This window comes from Capra hircus, chromosome 5, assembly GCF_001704415.2.
Source record: "Capra hircus breed San Clemente chromosome 5, ASM170441v1, whole genome shotgun sequence".
Lineage (NCBI taxonomy): Eukaryota > Metazoa > Chordata > Mammalia > Artiodactyla > Bovidae > Capra > Capra hircus.
The window spans coordinates 96,145,262-96,163,472 of NC_030812.1; the positions used below are offsets into that span (position 1 = coordinate 96,145,262).

General features: G+C 43.9%; 1 protein-coding gene across 2 annotated transcripts in view; it reads left to right on the forward strand.

Moving 5' to 3' along the window:
• Nucleotides 12,930-18,211, forward strand: part of LRP6 (LDL receptor related protein 6) — a 170,282-nt gene continuing 165,000 nt past the window's right edge. The window contains exon 1 of one of the 2 annotated variants that reach the window (XM_018048470.1): nucleotides 12,930-13,061. In XM_018048470.1, coding sequence (XP_017903959.1) covers nucleotides 13,007-13,061 — 55 coding nt within the window. In that variant the 5' untranslated portion in view covers nucleotides 12,930-13,006. The remainder of the gene's footprint in view (nucleotides 13,062-18,211) is intronic. The other variant, XM_018048471.1, reaches the window with a different exon arrangement.

An 18,211-nucleotide genomic window follows, 5' to 3' on the forward strand; every position in this document is an offset into this window, starting at 1 on the left:
GGGGGTAGTTACTCATCACGTTAAAAAATGTTCAAGGGCTCTTTGGATTTAAATAATAAAACCTTATATTTATGACACATTATATTTATAACACATTTATCTTTCAAATAGTGTAAGTACTTTTCTTTTTTATTTTGAAACATTCAAAAAGTTTTAAATAAAAGTTAAGTACAATACAAAGAGGGGCTTCCCTGGTAACTCAGCTGGTAAAGAATCCACTTGCAGTGCAGAACACCCCAGTTCGATTTCTGGGTCAGGGAGATCTCCTGGAGAAAGGATAGGCTACCTACTCAGTGTTCCTGCCTGGAGAATCCCACGGACAGAGGAGCCTGGCGGGCTATAGTCCATGGGGTCACAAAGAGTCAGCCATGACTGTGCAACTAACACAACACAGCACAATACAAGGAACATTTCATCTTCACCATTTGAAAGGAAGTGTGGGTCTCATACCCCAACATCCCCGAATACTTCTTCGTGTTATTTCCTACAAATAAGGACTCCTTCCTATATAACTGCAAGGTAACCATTAAAACCAGAAAATTAATGCTGATAACCTGTGTGCCTGCTCAACTGTGTCCAACCCTTTGTGACCCCATGGACTGTAACTCACCAGATTCCTCTGTCTATGGGATTTCCCAGGCAAGAATACTAGAGTGGGTTGCCATTTCCTCCTCCAAGGGATCGTCCCAACCCAGGGACTGAACCAGAGTCTCCAGCATCTCCTGTATTGGTAGGTGGATTCTTTTTTTAAGTCTTTATTGAAATTGTTACAATATTGCTTCTGTTTTGTGTTTTGGTTTTTTGGCTGTGAGACATGCGGAATCTTAGCTCCCCAACCAGGGATTGAACCCACACCCTCTGCATTGGAAGGTGAAGTCTTAGTCTTCCCTGGACAAAGGTAAAGTCCCCGTAGGACCAGGGAAGTCCCCGTAGGTGGATCTTTACCACTTAAAATATGGCTACTGCCTAATTCTCCACGTGCACACAAGTTTCACCAAATGTCTCAATAAAATCTTTTCTAGCAACAAGATCTGGTTCAGAATCACACATGGCAGTGGATTGTCATGCCTCTCCTGTTTCCCTCAGCCTGGAATAATTCCCTGGACTTTCATTGACGTTCTTGACCTTGGGACTTGTGAAGAAGATGGGTTAGTTCTTTTGTAACTTGTCCCTTAGTTTGGGGCTTTACTGGTATTTCCCAGATACATCGTACAAGTGATGCTGCTTTCTTCCCATTACATCCTGTCGGGTGGCTCACGATTTCAATTCGTCCCACATCTAATGATGTTTCCTTTGATCCGTTGATTAAGGTGGTCTCTGCCAGGCATATTCTCTGTGAATATATCCTTTTTTCTCTTGAAACCTGTAAACATCCCATTCTTCACCAAATATTGCTGTATTTATTTATTTATGTCTGTTCTTAAATTTTGTTATTTTATTAATGAGTGATAATATTTCCTTGTCCTTTAAAAAAATTTAAAAAAATTTTAGCTGCGCCTGTGTACCTAGAGAATCCCATGGACAGAGGAGCCTGGTGGGCTACAGTCCATGGGGTCGCAAAGAGTTGGACATGACTGAATGACTAACATACAACTTAGTCCCCCAGCTAGGGCTCAAACCCATGTTCTCTGCATTGGAAGCTTAGAGTGTTATTCACTGGACTACCAGGGAAGTTTCCCTGTCATTTTAAATTCTGATGCTCGAATTGTTCTTGATGTGGCCAGTGGAAGCCTCTTCAAGCTGGTATCCCTTTTGACATGTTCACATCATTCCTTAAGCCCTTTCTTGCTTTCTGTCCCAACAAGATGTTCTAGACTCACACACTCCCTGCCTCAAATGTGAGATCAGCCATCTCTCTAGGAATCTCTGGTTCCTTTCAAAGGAAAATTGTGATTGAGATGCAAGATCTCGACACTAAGTGTGTTCGTTTCTACTGGTCTCTCCCGCTCCCAGGTCTGCTCTGATGGCTATAAATATGTGTCTCTCAATCTCCTGCTACAGGAAGCATACTTGACTGATACCCCCAACTACTCCGGAAATCAAATTCTCCTCTTTCCCAGGTTTTGTTGCTGCTGCTTGCTGTGGGTTGCAGTCATTTGTTGAGTGACTTTCCCAAACTCCTTTTGTAAAAGGTCATTTTCCTTGTTTTGTGGGGTCTCTGAAGTCTCTGTTTCTTTATCCTGGTGGTCAACTGATGGGTTAACAGACTTTCTTAAACTCCCAGAGCCAAAATAAATAAATAAGTCCCCTCCAGGTCTTTGCAAATTGGCTGTGTGTTGCAGCCAATGCTTCAGTGCTTAGCCAGGCCATTTGTAACTTGGCTTTAGCCTTCCCTCTCGCTTGTGCTAAGCCTGAAGGTCAGCCAGAGGTGAAACTGTGTGGCCTGTCCAGGTCTTTCCTGAGGACATGTCCTGAGCATGTGTACAGTGTTCCCGATCCCCCTGAATATACAGAAGCTTTTCAAATTATTATTCCCCAAGTATATCAATCCTCAGCTTTACCTCCCTGATTTCTACATGTCCGTGGTTTGACCCGTCTTTCCACGTTTTTAAAGAATCTCCTCCAGACAACCACTTCTGTTCATTAAGAGGGTCCTGAGTTAGGTGGTGCAAAGGCAAGCCCTTTGTTTTCAGTCCTTCAGGGAGTCCCCAAACAGATAAAAAACACAGTTCCTTGGGGACAAGGTACCCTCTGGTCTCTTCAGAACGAGGAACCCCCTCGGGGAACACTGGATGCTGATTTCTAGCATGCTGCCACACCAAGGAGGCAAGGCTGGGCAAGGGCAAAGAAATACACAGCTGCCGCTGCTCTACCGTGCTTCAGGGGCCCTTTTCCCGATCGAGCATTTGCTCCATTTCTGTAAACCCTTCACGACCTTCCGAAGTTCTGACGAAGTTGCTTCTGACAGTTTCTGCCGGGCTTTTTCAGTGGACCTAAGAGAATAACTCTACCCTTTTCATTGTCTTTGGCAGCAATGCATCTCACTTGTGTTTGCAACTCCTTTTCCAGTAGTTAGAAACGTGGCTTCCATTATCCTTAATGTGTTTACTTACTTGATCAACTCCTCTGTGCATGTGTGCCAAGTGACTTCAGTCATGTCCGACTCTTTACAGCCCCATGGACTAGAGCCCGCCAGGCTCCTCTATCCACGGGATTCTCCAGGTAAGAATACTGGAGTGGGTTGCCTTTTCCTCTTCTAGGGCATCTTGCAGACCCAGGGATTGAACCTGTATCTCTTATGTCTCCTGCTTTGGCAGGCGGGATCTTTACCAGTAGCACCACCTGGGAAGCCCCAATTTCTCTGTGTGTATCCAATATTCTAACTTCACCATTATTGCCATCCCTACATGAACATCCTCTTCTTTGCTCTGACTCTGGTTCCCTATGGCAGGGGTACCCTCTACTGCAGATGTCATCTGCTTCTGCTAGGACTAAGTACTTTATTTACTGTTCATGTTTTAATTTTATTAGTTTTATTGGGGGTTTATATAGCTGATCTTGAAATAAGAAAAACTACTACTAGAAACAAAGTATAATTCTTTTCAAATTTTCATGAATTCTTCTTAGGTATCCCCCCACCCACCCCAATGCTTTCATGGTGTAGCTAGGAACAAATATGATTTCCATTCAGTGACAGGAAAATAGAGGAAGAAGGCTACTCACCATGATACCCACAAAATTTATGGTAACCAGTTGCAGCAGCACCCTCTGTGATTTGGGGAATTCTTGGTCAGCACCCTCACCCATGCCTTTAGCAGCTTTCCAGATCTTCATTACTTTCCTCAAGCCCCCACTATATTCTTTCTAACTTCACTCTGAAGAGATTAACTTTGCTTTTTGTTTGTTAAGCAAACGCAGGCTAACAAATGTCAGCTTCTCTCAGTGTTGTCTCCACTCTCCCCTAAACCTACTAACAGCCACCAGGGACAGACTGAAGTTTTGTGGTGCCTGAGCAGATACAGCTGGAGAAGGGAGAACTTTTTAAAAAAATGGATGCAAAAATATTTACCTTTGCAAAGTTTATAAAAACACATGAGCATGTTAAATCTTTGCCAGGGTCCCTCCGAGGGCCTTTGGAAGATGTCTATAGAAAATGGGCTTGGGAGGAAGGGAGCTGGGGCTCCGGCAGCCTTAGATAGGCACACACATTCTCCCCTGGATTCTCCTTTTACCCAGAAGTGGCCTCCCTCCCCCTCCCTCCTCCCTCCCCCCTTACTCCTCCCCTCCCATCTCCCCCCTTCCCTTCCCCTCTCCCTCTTCCCCTTCCATCTTCCCCTTTCTTCCTCTTCTCCTCCCCTCCCTCCCTCCTCCTCCCCTCCCTCTCTCCTCTCCCCTTCCCATTCCCTCCCCATTCCCTTCCCATCTTCCCAGATCTCCTTCCTCTTTCCTCTCCCCCTCCCACCCCTCTCCTTTTCCTTCCCTTCTTCCCCATCCTCCTGGTCCTCCTTCCATCCCAGGGCCACCTACCCTGTCAAACTCCAGATCTTCTGGGAAGCCTCTGATTCACTCTTTTATTTCCTCCTCCTTTACTGAATCACCCACTTCAGGTTATAAATGTGACTCTGTTCCTCTCAAACTTAAAAACAAAGTAGCCAATCAATCCTAACAGTGTCAACCACCCCTACACTGCTCCCCGGTTGCTCCATCTCCAAATTCCTTTCTAGCCACCCAATTTGCTCCCTTGCCTTTAACAACAAAATTCTGGGAAAACCACTGGCCTCTCTCCCTGTTCCCCATTCGTTTCTCAATTCATGGCATTCTTCCTTTGGCTCTCATAACTTGGCTGAAGTAGGTTTGGGTAAAGTCATCAATGACTGTTTTGTTCACTTTATTAGTGATTAAAAAAAAAAAACAACAACAACCCAAGCAGTAGAATTTTAAAAAGTAATGGTCCTCCTAGTATCTCAAACAGTGAAGTGTCTAATTAAGTTTCCCATTACCTCCACTAAGTACATGCCTCGGAATGCCTACTCTTAACAATTTCATGTTTAGAAATGGTTACTTCTCCTTACTTTTTGCTTTATTCATCCATATCTAAAACAAACACATATACCATTACATAGGATTTCTCTCTCTCTTTTCCGTTTCTCCTTCCCTTCATTCCTTCAGAGCATAAATCTCATCACATCGAATCTTCTTTCTCTTCAATTAATCATACATCACAGCTACACTTACAAACCAACAGATATGAATCTACACAATTCTTTTTGACGGTTGTATGGTATCCCACACTAAAGATACACTGTTTTGTCTTTTTAAAAAATATTTATTTGTTCAGCTGAGTCAGGTCTTAGTTGTGACATACCAGCTTAGTAGTTGTGTTGGCGTACGGGCCTAGTTGCCCCACAGCATGTGGGATCTTAGTTCCCTGACCAGGGATCAAACCTATGTCTCCTGCATTACAAGGCAGATTTTAAACCACTGTACCATCAGGGAAGTCCCAGGATATACTGTTGTTGATTCAGCTACACCCTGTTGGAGTGCATTCAGGTTCTTTTGACTAGGTTGAAGCATATAAAAGTGCCGCTTTTGTAGGCTTGTTTTTTTTTTTTTTTTTTTTTCTATTACATACAATGTTATAATAAATATCTATTTGTGCGTATCTCTATAATCTTTTCTTTCTGCCGATAAATTCCAAGAAGTGCAACTGTAGTGTTAAAGGTGTATATATTTTACTCCTAGATTGCTTTCCTAAAATGGTGACATAATGTATGTTCCCATCAACAGCCTTTTGGGAAGTTATACGTCACAATGACCTCTTTTCAGTGCTTCTCTCAGCAGACTTCGCAGTAAGCTGTACAGTTGGCTCTTGGAATCTGCAAGGGTTGATTCTAGGATCCCCCTGAATACCAGAATCCTGGTATGCTCAAGCTCATTATATAAAGTGGTGTAGTATTGTCAGCCTTCCACATCCCCGGTTCTGCTTTACCATCCTCTCCAGGGTTGGTTGAATCTGGATGCAGAACCCAGAATACAGAAGGCCAACTGGGCTTCCTTGGTGGCTCAGTCGGTAAAGAACCTGCCTGCAGTGCAGACTAGGGTTCGATTCCTGGGTCAGGAAGATCCCCTGGAGAAGGAAAAGGCAACCCACTCCAGTATTCTTGCCCGGAAAATCCCAATCCTATGGACAGAAGAACCTGGTGGGCTATAGTCTACAGGGTCACAAGAGTCAGACATAATTTGGTGACTAAACCACCACTGTGTTTGCTATGGTTAATCACTTTTTATCCTGGCATCACTTTCAACCAGCTTTCCACTTGCCTCTTTCTGTCTCTTGCCCTAACCTCTCCCAACCAAGTACTAACCAGGCCTAACTCTGCTTAGCTTCCAAGATTTGCCATGGTTCTGCCAAGATTTACTTTTATAGTCACACTGCTGCTGCTGCTGCTGCTGCTAAGTCGCTTCAGTCGTGTCCTACTCTGTGCAACCCCATAGACAGCAGCCCACCAAGCTCCACCGTCCCTGGGATTCTCCAGGCAAGAACACTGGAGTCTAGTCACACTAAATGTTCTATTCTTTCCCTAGGGAAGTTTATGGTTTCAACTATATCATCTCTGCACTCAGCCTGCCAATGAATTGACCCCAAGGTGACTTCACCTGAACTGGAAAAGAATTTCCCTTCCTAAAGATGTCATACAATCACATTATCCAGAAAATTGTGGCAATAACTTCTTGATTACTATTTAACATTCTACAGTAAGTCCCCTGGATTGTATGGTGTACACGCTCCACAATCACCATTGAAAGCTGTGTTCTCCATTCCTCTCCCAAGTCTAAACTTCTATATCAAAACGCTCTGCTGGAGGGCGTGGCAAAAAAGGAACCCTCCTGTACTGTTGGTAGGAATGTAAATTAGTGCAGCCACTATGGAGAACAGTATGGAGGTTCCTCAAAGAACTAAAAATAGAGCTACAAAATGATCCAGCAATCCCACTCCTGGACATATATCCAGAGAAAAGCATAATTTGAAAAGATACAGGCACCCCAATGTCCACTGCAGCACTATTTACAATAGCCAAGACATGGGAACAACCTATACGTTCAACAGGGCAGTGGATAAAGATGTGGGGCATACATAAAGCGGAATATCACTCAGCTGACTTTGCAACCCCATGGACTATAGCCCACCAGGCTCCATGGAATTCAGGAATTCTCCAGGCAAGAATTGAACTCAGGTCTCCTGCAATGCAGGAAAATTCTTTACTATCTTTACCATTAGGAAGCCCTAAAAAAAGGAATGAAACAATGCCATTTGCAGCAACATGGGTGGATGTAGGGATTGTCATACTGAGTGAATTAAATCAGACAAAGACAGATATCGTATGCTATTGCATGGCTGAGCGACTGAACTGATGGCTTATACGTGGAATCTATTAAAAAAAAAAAAGACACAGAAACAGAACTATAGATGTAGAAACCAACTTATGGTTACCAGGAGGTATGTGGGGGGATAAACTGGGAGACTGGGATGGACATATACATACTACTATATGAAATAAATAACTAATAAGAACCTACTGTATGGCACAGCAAACTCTACTCAATATTCTGTAATTGCCTATATGGGAAAAGAATCTAAAAAAGGAGTACATATATGTGTAACTGATTGACTTTGCTATATACCTGAAACTAACATCACATTATATGTAAACCAACTACACTCCAATAAAAATTTAAGAAAAACAGAACAACACATTCTCCTGGATAGCTGCAGCTTGGTGTTTTACAAACATTGCCAGTATAAAAGGCCCATTGTTGAACTTACCATCAGTCCCTCTTGAAATGCTCCTTATGCATTTCTTTTCTTAGTAAATTAGACTGCCATTCACTGGGATGCATAATTTAGAAACCTGGAAATTCATCCTAGTCTACTTCTGTCTCTCCCAATTCACATCTGATAGGTCACCAAGTCCTGCAGTTTTGATCTCATATTCCTGAAATCCACCACCTCTTTTCAAACTCGAGTGCTGCTGTCCTGACCATCTCTTTCATAGACTAAAAATAACTTCATCACTGGTCTTCCTACTTTTTTTTTTTTTGCCTTGCCTCCCTTCTGTTACCCACACTGCTGCCAGAGGAATTATTTAACATTCAAATCAATTCTCACCATGAGAAAAATCCTTCAATATCCATACTGTCAAGAGGTGAAAATCTAAACTTCTTAGCATGACTTTAAAAGCTCTTTATTATCCAATACCTACTTAACGGTCTTGCTTCATTTCCTGATATTCTCTGAAAGCACCCTAGGCTTCAGATATATGGATCTACTTTCAAATTCCCAACATGCCAAGCTCTCTCTCTAATAATTCAGTGCCTTTGCACCTGCTCTCCTTCTGCTTGGAATTCCTTGTCAGTCGTGATGGCTTGACAAACTCTGACTTAAATTTCAAGACTCAACTGCAGGGTTATTTTCCCTTCTTTAAATTGTTCAGTTAGCCATATGTGCTGTGTACTTGAGTTCCTTGTTGATATGGTACAAACATGCACTATAAATAAATTTTAACTATTTATTTTTGTTTCATTAATTGGATTTTTTAAACTAGGTTGTGAGCTTCTAGACAGTAGGGACTATATGATTAATCTCATCTTTGCATGCTCAGCACTTTACTGAGACTGGCCTTGAATATTTTTAATAGGCACTTGAATGCATGTGAAACAAATTATTAAGAACAGCAACCTGACTGAACTTAAGCTATTGATTTTTACCTAAGTAGCTTTAAAGAAATTGCAAAAAATAAATAATACATTAAAGCAAATTTAAGAACAGAAAACTAAAATAAATTTCCTATTATTACACTATCCTAATCACTGTTTTAGTGCATTTAGTTTTCATCTTTTCTCAAGCATGTGATATTAATATATATATGTTTATGTTTAAACATGTAAGTATATATTTATATTTTATATAGCTGTAATTAAAGTCTATTGGAGAAGGAAATGGCAACCCACTCCAGCGTTCTTGCCTGGAGAAATCCCAGGGATGGCAGAGCCTGGTGGACTGCCATCTATGGGGTCTCACAGAGTCAGACATGACTCAAGCAACTTAGCAGCAGCAGCAATTAAAATCTACATGCTCTTTGGGATTTCCCTGGTGGTCCAGTGGCTGAGATTCTGTGATCTCAATGCAAGGGACCCCAGTTCAATCCCTGGTCAGGAACGAGATCCCACAAGCCACAACTAAGACTTTGCATGCCGTACTAAAGATCCTACAATCTGTACTAAGACCTGGTGCAGCCAAATAAATTAAAAAAAAAAAAAGCATTTTTATAAGTTTTCAAGCTTAGCGAACTGTAAACATTTTTCAAACAGTTTTATAGCCTCCAAATTATTATTTTCCAGGACTACAAATATCTCAACTCCCTACTAAGGTTGATAGTCTAAATGAGACTTAGGTTATACCCAGTTTTGTATTATAAATAGGAATAGATCCAGGTTTTGTGAACCTGAAATTTATACAATTTTGAGTGATGTTTTCAGAAAAAGAACACAAAATTATCTTACTTTTGCAAATAGAACCATGTGAACACACTGTGTTTCACAGGGGCCTGTGAAAGTGGGAAGGGAGTCCTGAAGTTTAATTTTCATTGGCTTTGCAGTTATTGACCTCCAACTAGAAATATTCCTGGACTAAACATTTTGAGCCTGAATTTTTTTTCCCCTTTGCTTCCATGGTGTCTAAAGGATTCCCAGTTACCAGGATCCCATTTGCCTTGTGGGAGTTGGGAAAGGAAATGGTCATTTATTGAGCACCTATTACATAATGACCAGTTTCTATATATTTTAAAATTTAATTCCTACCACAAGCCTGAAAAGTAAAATCTCCATGTTACAGATGAGAAAACTGAGGTGCAGTGCGCTTAAATCGTATGCCCAGAGTTACACATCTAGTGACTGAAAGGGTTGGATCCTTCTGGTCTTATTCCAAAGCTCATACCTTCCTGACTACATCAGGGTGTCTCCACAGCCTCATAGCTTCGAGGTAATGTTTTCTAGGTTATTGTGGAAATCCGGTTATTAGTGATTTGTTTTGAGGATGACAGAATACAAAACTTGCAGAATCCTGACACGGTTAATGGAAGAAGGTAATTTAGATCAGTGGTGGCTAGACTTTCACAGGTGCATTTAGGAGAGATTTGGCTCTTTCTAGGAATACCAGACCACCTAACCTGCCTCTTGAGAAATCTGTATGCAGGTCAGGAAGCAACAGTTAGAACTGGACATGGAACAACAGACTGGTTCCAAATAGGAAAAGGAGTACGTCAAGGCTGTATACTGTCACCCTGCTTATTTAACTTATGTGCAGAGTACATCAAGAGAAACGCTGGACTGGAAGAAACACAAGCTGGAATCAAGACTGCCAGGAGAAATATCAGTAACTTTAGATATGCAGATGACACCACCCTTATGTCAGAAAGTGAAGAGGAGCTAAAAAGCCTCTTGATGAAAGTGAAAGAGGAGAGCGAAAAAGTTGGCTTAAAGCTCAACATTCAGAAAACGAAGATCATGGCATCTGGTCCCATCACTTCATGGGAAATAGATGGGGAAACAGTGGAAACAGTGTCAGACTATTTTTTTGGGCTCCAAAATCACTGCAGATGGTGACTGCAGCCATGAAATTAAAAGACGCTTACTCCTTGGAAGAAAAGTTATGACCAACCTAGACAGTATATTCAAAAGCAGAGACATTACTTTGCCGACTAAGGTCCATCTAGTCAAGGCTATGGTTTTTCCTGTGGTCATGTATGGATGTGAGAGTTGGACTGTGAAGAAGGCTGAGCGGGGAAGAATTGATACTTTTGAACTGTGGTGTTGGAGAAGACTCTTGAGAGTCCCTTGGACTACAAGGAGATCCAGCCAGTCCATTCTGAAGGAGATCAGCCCTGGGATTTCTTTGGAAGGAATGATGCTGAAGCTGAAGCTCCAGTACTTTGGCCACCTCATGTGGAGAGTTGACTCATTGGAAAAGACTCTGATGCTGGGAGGGATTGGGGGCAGGAGGAGAAGGGTATGACCCAGGATGAGATGGCTGGATGGCATCACAGACTCAATGGACGTGAGTCTGAATGAGCTCCCGGAGATGGTGATGGACAGGGAGGCCTGGCGTGCTGCGATTCATGGGGTCGCAAGGAGTTGGACACGACTGAGCGACTGAACTGAACTGAGCCTGCCTGGATAGAGAAGGCAATGGCATCCCACTCCAGTACTCTTGCCTGGAAAATCCCATGGACGGAGGAGCCTGGCGGCCTACAGTCTCCGGGGTCCCATGAGAGTCGGACACGACTGATTCGCTAAACAATCTGCTTACAGACACGCATCACCTTGGCTCGGTGTCCATTTCCTGGAAATAGAGCATCTGTGGTCAGAAGACCTGGGTTAGGTTAGGACTTGCTATGGTCTACGTGAGTGACCTTGGGAAAGTCATTGAATCCCCTAGTTTCCCATTTTCCTCTTCTGATGCAATGAGGATGCCAAGTGACACAACCTGTCTTACCCCAGGGTAGTTATGAGTGTCAAATCTGACTGTGAGCAGCACTTGGTGAACTTCAGTGTTAATAAGATATTGAGTACCACTGCTGGAGTAGCTCCAGCTCCGCGCCACCTGCCCACAGTAAGGGTGAGTGACAGGTGGGTGGATTGCTGCTGATGGCTCCTTTAGGTTAACTCTCAGCGGTGCCATCCCAGCTTCACCCGCACCCCCCACCCCCAAGCTGCCACGTGATTCCAAGGGCTTCTGGGCCGTTACTCCTGAACGCCCAGTGAAAGGCGGCTGCTGCGGCGAGCAGCCGGCCAGAGGCTGTGCAAAATCGAGAGTCTGAGATTCCGAGGAATCTTTTCCTCCTCAATCTGAGAGCGGATCGTCACAACATGCCAGACATTCATCACTAAACGCAGTTTGCAAAATCCTAGCACCGTTCTGTCCACCGTCCCTTTGCTCTGTTAGGTGCTGACGCATTTATCTTGGAATTTTATCTGCCGGTTTAGAAACCCTTTAGTCCTTGTCGGACTAAATTTGGGGCGGGGGGGGGGGGCAGTCTGTAGTTCTGGGAAACGGGGAGAAAATTAAAAATTCAGTTTTCTCTTGGCGTTTGAATACCCGTCACCATATCCATGTTGAAAGCCGATGGAAGCAATATTAGTTTTTATTTTCCTTAAAAAAAAAAAAAAGATGCTTAAACAGATTTCCAACCCTGGGACTAAACTCATGCCTCGTATCGGGATCTAGGTGAATCTCCGAGCGTGGACCTGCGGCTCTGCAGGCCCAGCCAGCAGTCTCCTGCTTCCCACCTCGGCCCCGGCCCAGGTGGCGGCCGGCGTGGACCTGGAGCCTCACCTGGCTCGGTCGGCGGCGGCCGCACAAAGAGCGGCGCAGGCGGCTGCCGGGCCGAGCCGCAGAAAGTAGTCCCGACCACGCCGGCTCCCGATGTTGTTCGACGTCGCTTCACGCCCTCCGCGGGGAGGGCCGAAGGGTCCGGCCCGGGAAAGAATCCCTTCGGAATGCGCCACTGGGCGGCCTGTCCCCTCTGGCCCGCTTCTACTGGTCCCGCAGATCTCCCGGGGTCTCCTCGCCGAGGCTGTGCGCACGGTCTCCTCTCCTTTTCTAACCTGCCCGGGAGGCGGCACCGAGGGAGGGGAGGGCTCGCCCGCGCGCAGGGAGACCTCGGCGGCGATCCGTGACGGTAGGAGGCGTATCCCTGCGCCGCTGCGTGAGAGGAAGAGGCTGAATGAGGAGCTGCGCGGGGGAAGCGGGGCGCCGGCGGAGGAGGCGGCGGGATGGAAGCAGACGCTGGCGTCGCGCGAGCTCCGGGTGGAGCGGCGCGGTAGAGAGGGCGGCGGCGGCCGCGGCGGCGCGCGCGGAGCCTTGACGGGCCCCCTTTTCTTTCTTCTCTCTGGAAAGCTGGGAAGCATGAGCGTGCAGACCTGCCGCTGCGGCGGCCGCCCCGGCTCCTCGCCTCCCCCTCTTCGGGCCGCCCCTCGCCGGTGAGAGAAGCGAACGCGAGCAGGGAAGATGGGGGCCGTCCTGAGGAGCCTCCTGGCCTGCAGTTTCTGCGTGCTCCTGAGAGGTGGGAGAGAAAGCGGGGGGACGGGAAAGTTGGTGGGGTTTGCGGGAGGGAAGGAGGGGGTCTCGTTCTGTTGTGTCTACGGGGGGGAGGGGAGGGGGGGAGGCGAAGCTGGGAAAGGAGTCGGGAGAGGCCTGGTCGTGGGGAAGGAGGGAGCAAGGGGCCCGGGAGAAGGGGCTGCGCGCTCCGCCCGGCCACGCTGCAGCCCCCGCCTCGCTTGCCCCACCGCGTCCGGACAGAGCGTTCGTCCGGGCTGCCTGGCGGGGTGACCTCCCTCCGGAGCCCCATCCTGTCCGAGTGACTGGAGATCGGTGGGTCTCCTGCCTGCAGTCACCGGGGACGAGGGGCTTTGTATGGATCTTGGCTCTCGGAACGTTGGAGCCCAAGATGCTTCAGCGCTTGGATTTCTCCCTCCAAGCCCCCACCTTTTCCCTGTGGGTCCCGTGAACTTTTAGAGCCCTCTTACTATTTTTTCCAGGCCTTGTAGAAACTAATAACTGGTTTCCGTGGAGGATGTAATGATCGTGGGTGAGAGCATCGTTGGAAAGGGACTCCGAGGTTATAGGTCGAGTGTTTTCAGCCTTGGGGAATCGCCTGGGCTCCAGCCCGTAATAAAATAGAAACGTTGCCCTTGCAACCTCTGGTATTCAGGACTTGCCCCTATTTTCGGAGCATGCAAGTGTACAGTTGGCACCAAGTAGGAAAGTCATCCTTGGTGGAGAGGAGCCTGTCCTGGGACCTAAGTTATCATCTGCTGCGCTCCCCTGGGGACTGCGTGGCACGTTGGTAAATAACATAGGCTATTCTAGGTAATTTGCCCTGAGAATCGCGTAAATTCGATGGTCCCAGGTTTTGTTTTTTAGATTGGCCTGCGAAACTGTCACACATGCTGCGACTTTTATTTTGTGACAGTTCACTGAGGTTTTTGACTGGCCTGCAAGATTTCAACAGCTCTTCTCACATCAGTGGTGAAGTGGTGATGACTCTGATGCTATGGGGCATTTACCAGCAGAGGAATTTAAGTACCAATTGACGGAATGACTTGAAGCTTTGGTTTCAGTTAACAATTCTCACTTGTGTTCTCGGTCAGTTCTTTTCAGGTATGGGACCTCTTGGGTCTAAGGAGATTTTTAGCTGTTAATTTAATAGGCTAAATTTATGTTCAGTGTGCACACTTACTGAAGTTTCCAGAACACAATAGTAACAGTCTTGTGTTATAAATGAGCTGGATATGCCATTTCTGAGTATATGTTTATTGGATGAGCGTGATTGACATTGTTTTGGAGGAGGAATTTTTTTCTTTAGTTACACTTCAGGATTATTCAGGGAGATCCCCTGGAGAAGGAAATGGCAACCCACTCCAATGTTCTTGCCTGGGAAATCCCATGGACCGAGGAGTCTGGCAGGCTACAGTCCTTGGGGGTCGCAAAAGAGCTGTTGATTTAACTGAGACACAACTGAAGTGACTGAACAGCAGCTGCAACAGCAGGATTATTAGGTCTGCCTGTTTTATCTACTTATACTTAATTACAACTCACTGTAAGCATATTCTAAACTATTTCCACGTGTAAACTTTAGAAAGCTAGTGCTTATTTTATTTTCTTGGCAGAGAATTGGATGTAGTGGTATGTACTTGAGAGGTCTAGTAATTATATATTTATTTTAGTATGATATAGTTCCTATTGAAGGGGATTTTGCTATAGTTGTGAGAAACAATTTTATTTGACATAGAATAAGACAGAAGGTTAATAGAATTAACAAATAGAGTCCCCTGTTGGGTTAAAGCCTTGATGAAATTGCATTCCATTACCCAGATGCTTCTGGTTGCCCAGTTGTATTTCTTGGAAGAGAAGGTTATGTTGTAAATGCCACTTGTTTAACACCAGAATTGAGCCCAGAATTGAGTTTATTCATTATTGGAGTTAAGAGAAGTTACATTTGAAATAATATTGTGACGTATGATATTATGTAAGAAGACCTAGAAAAGTTAATAGTACAGATTGCCTCATTTCCACCAACAGAATTTCCGAAAGTGAATTAAAGATTTTAAAATTAAAAAAAAAATAAAAAATTAAAAAAAAAATAAATATAGTCTAATCATGGTTTAAGGTGGCCTTTGAATTTAACATACTTAACCATGGGTATATATTTGAACTAAAACTATTTTTACTGTGAAAGATTTTTATTCATAATTTAGGGTTTTCTCATTCCTTGATAATGTCATCCTCTTAAAATTGTGTTATTAGGTAATCTTGGACTCCAGGGAGAAGTGATTACTTTGTTGTATTAAGATCATTTGTTGTATTAAGATCACTTTTCTTCACAGAAGAGTTGGAGGTTTAACATTGGGAAGATGGGATGATGGGAGAGTTTGGGAGACCTTTGGTCCTCTGGCCCAGTTAAATCAATAGCTGAAAGCCGGGAAATAATGCTATCATTATCTGGACTGTGTCCTCATCCTTATCATCAGAGGACAAGGTGTAATGGAAAGATTGGGGGACTTCAGCACCCAAATCTTGAGTTTAAAGTCCATGCTGCCGCTGTTAAGTCACTTCAGTTGTGTCCAACTCTGTGCGACCCCACAGATGCGGAATCCTGTCCCTGGGATTCTCTAGGCAAGAACACGAGTGGGTTGCCATTTCCTTCTCCAGTGCATAAAAGTGAAAAGTGAAAGTGAAGTCATTCAGTCCTGTCCAACTCTTCGCGACCCCATGGACTCCAGCCTGCCAGGCTCCTCCGTCCATGGGATTTTCCAGGCAAAAGTACTGGAGTGGGTTGCCATTGCCTTCTCCTAAAGTCTGTGCTTCACTACCAAATAACCTTATGATTCTGATCTAGTCAGTTTCTCTGGGCTCCAGTTTCTTTATATGTAAAATGTGGGTAGTATTACCAAGCTAGTTTGCAAATTTTTTGGTCATATTAAATGAAATACTGAATATAAAGTGATTTGCAAATGTTATTTTTTGTTACAATTTTCAATGGTAGACATATCCTCAGATGGTGGGGATTTGAGATTTAATTTCTATGAGATTCACAAGTTCTTAAAGATTTTGATCCTCTGGTCTAACCACTTCATTTGCAAGTGGGGAAACTCACATTCAGAGAGATTATAACTTGATCAAAATCTTACAGCTGATTAATATTAGAGCATGGATTTGTTGTTCATTCTTTCAGCAATTAGCTGTGGAATACCTACTGTGTATCAGACTCTGATGGTACATTGGTGAGCAAAATCAACATGCGCCCTGCTCTGATGGACCTCACCATCTAGGTTGCCATCCTTAACTTCCATCCAGTTACTGGTTAGAAAAGATTATAGCTCTGATTTCCTAGAAAAGGAAAGTTATGACCAACCTAGATAGTATATTCAAAAGCAGAGACATTACTTTGCCAACAAAGGTCTGTCTAGTCAAGGCTATGGTTTTTCCAGTAGTCATGTATGGATGTGAGAGTTGGACTGTGAAGAAGCTGAGCACGTGAGAATTAATACTTTTGAACTGTGGTGTTGGAGAAGACTCTTGAGAGTCCCTTGGACTGCAAGGAGATCAGTCCTGGGTGTTCTTTGGAAGGAATGATGCTAAAACTGAAGCTCCAGTACTTTGGCCACCTCATTCGAAGAGCTGACTCATTGGAAAAGACTTTGATGCTGGAAAGGATTGGGGGCAGGAGGGAAAGGGGACGACAGAGGATGAGATGGCTGGATGGCATCACCGACTTGATGGACATGAGTTTGAGTGAACTCCAGGAGATGGTGACGGACAGGGAGGCCTGGCTTGCTGCAATTCATGGGGTCGCAAAGAGTCGGACACGACTGAGCGACTGAACTGCAAAGTTTGGAATACCGTAGGTGTGTAAATTTTATAAATACTGTGTCCCAGCATATTTTGAGAAGGCTTTGTTGTTTTGTAAGAATCCTGTGCTACTTATCTTTTTTTGTTGTTAATTTGTTTTGGCGGGGGTGGGGTGGGGTGGTGGTAAATACTGTCAGCACAAGCCACTAGTGTTTTCCATCTCAAATTTTTATAGGAGTGGTCCTTGGCGAATTAATTAATATCCAGTATAATGAGATCTTAGGAAGATAAAATGAATTTTGGAGTGGGAATCAGAATTGATTCTCATTCTAAGTTTGCCAGTAGCTAGCTGTGTGACCTTGGATAGGTCATTTCATCTTTGTACACCTTCATTAGCTTCATTAGGATAATGAATCTTCCTTTGCAGGTTCTTAATTCATAGTAACACACTAAGGGCTCTGAGAAGTTATAGGGTAGAGACCAGTTTTAACTTTGTGAAAATCCACTGTTTCCCAAACTCAACAATGAACTTTTTTTGGTGAATTCTGTAATTTTGTAACATTCTGCTGAACCTGTGTTCCAAGAACACATGTAGAGAGAACCTGAGCTAGGTAGCCTTTTAAGCATTAGGGTGAGTCATGTGAATTGATATTTGATGACAGTTTCATATAATTAAATTTGATACTTTAATCCCTGCTTACTTACTTGGCTTTAGATTTGCTCATCTGGCTAGGAAATAATTTGGTTATGAAACTTTTGGGTTTCAGCTCATTGTTTTCATCAGGCCTAACAGTAATTTCCCATGGTTCAGTTTTTCAGAGAATTTTTCTTTTCTTTAATTGAAATTTTTCCATTTGCTGAACTGAAATGCTTTTCTGTATAGTTAGTTGTATATGCTTTGACTCTCAGAAAGGTTAGTCTTTTTTTGAGTATCAAGGAAGGTTCTTTGAAGGAGTATATAAATGGAAAGTATTCTATGTGAATTTATAAACTGAACATAATGGAAAAATAAGTAAACAGGTTATAGTTATGTTTAGGCCATGGGTAAGTACTATGAGAAAATTGATTTTTATCATGGACATTTTATTGCAAACATATTCTGAGAAGACTATACGGAGGGGCACTGTAGCAGAAAGCTATAGGCTTTGTTGACAAACCAAGTTCAAGTCTTCTACCACTTTGGCACCCTTGGACAGGTTACCTAGCTTTGGTTCCTACTCTTAGATGGGGATAGTATCTTCCAAGATTTCTGTGAGAACTCATTTTTGTTTGCAAAGGGATAGATAGCATAATGCATGGTCAGTAGTAGATTTTGCGTGAAGAGTTTCTATTGTTAAGATGGCTAATTTAAAAGAAATATTA